Here is a 2,850-nt window from a genome sequence, read left to right on the forward strand (position 1 = left end):
ATGCTTCCCGCAGGGTGGTAAAAACCGGATCCTCGAAAGCTCCAATAGCGTATCCATATGAGCTGAAGCATCCGGGCACTTTTAGAATGAATTGATTTGAAGTTTGGTTTGTAGTAGGCTGGTTCGGAAAGTGTAGTGAATAGATTGCAAGTCCTATAATATTTATTGATTTATGAATTGATTCGAAGTTTCCTGAATAGTTTTGCACATGGACCGGAAACAACAGAGTGGGCGGCAAATTGTAAACGTTAGTAAGTCATTTCAGAGGTCTTGAATAGATTGGAAGTTGAATAAATTGATTGTTAAATGAGCTCTTTGATTGTAAACGTTTATATATGTTTTGAAAGCAGTATGATTAATTTGTAATGTAAGCTATACATTTGTTGTTTGTTACCTAATAATTCTGAAACCAACAGATAAGCACACACGAGCATGTAGACACCATGTTGAATTTGTAAAAAGACCCCCCTCATAAAAAGTCTACCTACCTACCCAAACTTTTCAGCCTGGGTCGGGTGAGGGCAAACAAATATTTTTTTAATTGTGGCCCAAGTCCGGAACTTTTTAGCAATATTTTTGGAAGGTCCGAGGAAAGATTTGAAAGGTCCGAATATGTAACGTTTGTTTGGCTAATAGATCGTTTGGTAACAGTGGGTCCATTTTTAGCTCACCTTGACATCGTCAAGTTGAGCTATTGCCATGGGTCGTCGTACGTCCGTCCGTCAACATTTGGTTTCGGTCAACGATAACTCAGGAACCGTTTGACCCACATGTTTGAAATTGGGTGTAGTTGTTACTGCTATGCTCCATATGAACGTCCTATTTTGAGCACGCCAGTCGACGTACTTTCGAGCCACGGCAATTTTTTGGCAAAAATGGGAATTGCCATTAGTCAGTTTCAGGTTCAACGGATTTTGCTCATTTTTGGTATGTGAATGAATAAGGGCTAGGGTTTTTTGATATTTAAAAAAAAAATTATGCAAATTAGGTAGGGTTTGGCAATTATATAGCATATATATAAACACAAACAGTCTGTAGTGTCACACTCGCTGTAGTTTTTCACAAGCATTTCATTCACGAATACTTAATGCAAAATTGTATTTTCTCTCCACTCTGCGATACAACGTCTATATAGAGTAAAAAGTTCCAAAACAGTCGATACGCACCATAACTATTTATTATCAAGCGCGCATCACGCTACAAAGCGGGTATAGCGCCATCTACAGTCACAAATGTATTCATTTGGTTATAAATTATTTATTGCGATATACAGATGGGCAATCGTTTCTATAATGTACGTCGATGGTTGCTCAATTAAAACTGACTTCTTCTTACTCACTCATTTGTGTCCTTTTTTTGTGGTGAGCTACAGTGTCATTGACACTTTCATTTTTATACAAAAGGCGTTGCAAGTTAGCTTCATCTTTGAAGGCCTGAGAAGAAGCCTGCTATATTCTAATTATCCATTAAGGTTTGAGTAATGGGTAGGCTGACAAATATATTTCTTTGCAGTCATATTTTACCTATTACCTTTTTTTCAGGAAGTATATGTGACACGACTTCGTGACAACGACCCATACAACACCAGAAGATATGTCAGCACCGCCGGTAGATAAAGTTGCAACTTTCAAGTTGGTCGTTGTTGGAGATGGTGGTGTTGGAAAATCTGCTCTGACTATTCAGTTCTTTCAGGGTTTATTTATCTCAGACTATGATCCTACAATAGAAGACTCATACATCCAACATACAGAAGTTGATGGACAGTGGTGTATATTGGATGGTAATAAATTTACCTAAATTTTTGGTTACCAACTAGTCACAGGCTATCGAGTGTATTGAATACAGAGAAAAAAGGATTGGGGTAGAGGCCATTTTTTATAATAAACAGGCCATTTTCACATTACAGCTTTTATATTTTGACATTAATATACAACCTAATAATGTTTATTATTCTAGCACATGAACGACAACAGTCACGTCAGTCAGCTTTTTCTATCTTCTCGTCTATTCAATGTCATTAAGTTAAAAATTGTCCAGAGTCTGTTGAGTCTAGTTCAAACACGATAGGAAATTCTTGTCTGCAGTCGTAATGTTCTATGTCACATCAAAACCAATAAGAGTATTATTAAAGTTACAGTAACATGTGGCATCGCATGTAGATTGTATACTGCTAAGTTATTTTTTAATTCACAGAAAAGCATTCGAGTGTTTGTCATAAACTTTTATGTTGCCACCTGTACAATTAAGTGATATATTTTGCTTACAGTGCTCGACACTGCTGGGCAGGAAGAGTTCTCAGCCATGAGAGAACAGTATATGCGTAAAGGAGATGGCTTTCTTATCGTCTATTCCGTGACAGATCGGCAGAGTTTTGATAATCTGATGCACTTCTACACACAGATTCTGCGGGTGAAAGATAGGTAATTGTCCTGTAATTAAGGTGGAAGTTACACAGTTGTCCACTACATATATGGCGTCTGAGTTAATAGTTTGATGTCTAATATATTCTAAAATAGAAATAGAATTATTTTATCAAAGTGTGTAGGTAGGTAGGTATTTGTGCAATTACTCTGGAAGGAGTTGGATTAAATTAAGCTGGATGATAGAGAAATACTTTACTTTTAGGTATGTGTATTCTATATACTCATGATTTGTCCTGTTCTATTCAAGATTGCTTTCTGTTGTTAATAGAATCACATTATTATACACGTGAATTTTCAGCTCATAGTCTACTAGCCACCCCTATGTGTTCTTCATTGAACCTAGAAATGTCGAGTACTATAAGGTTTTATGTTGGAAATGCAATATACAGGTCATAAGGACTCAGAAACTGCCGGATGCTAATTTGCA

General features: G+C 36.7%; 1 protein-coding gene across 1 annotated transcript in view; it reads left to right on the plus strand.

Moving 5' to 3' along the window:
• The first annotated feature begins 1,546 nt into the window (after positions 1–1,546).
• The window catches only part of LOC106809203 (ras-related protein M-Ras-like), a 5,828-nt gene continuing 4,524 nt past the window's right edge, over positions 1,547–2,850 (plus strand). The window contains exons 1-2 of the mRNA XM_014812199.1: positions 1,547–1,780; positions 2,267–2,420. Coding sequence (XP_014667685.1) covers positions 1,594–1,780; positions 2,267–2,420 — 341 coding nt within the window. The 5' untranslated portion in view covers positions 1,547–1,593. The remainder of the gene's footprint in view (positions 1,781–2,266; positions 2,421–2,850) is intronic.

Source organism: Priapulus caudatus, unplaced genomic scaffold, assembly GCF_000485595.1.
Source record: "Priapulus caudatus unplaced genomic scaffold, Priapulus_caudatus-5.0.1 Scaffold336, whole genome shotgun sequence".
Taxonomy (NCBI): Eukaryota; Metazoa; Priapulida; class Priapulimorpha; order Priapulimorphida; family Priapulidae; genus Priapulus; species Priapulus caudatus.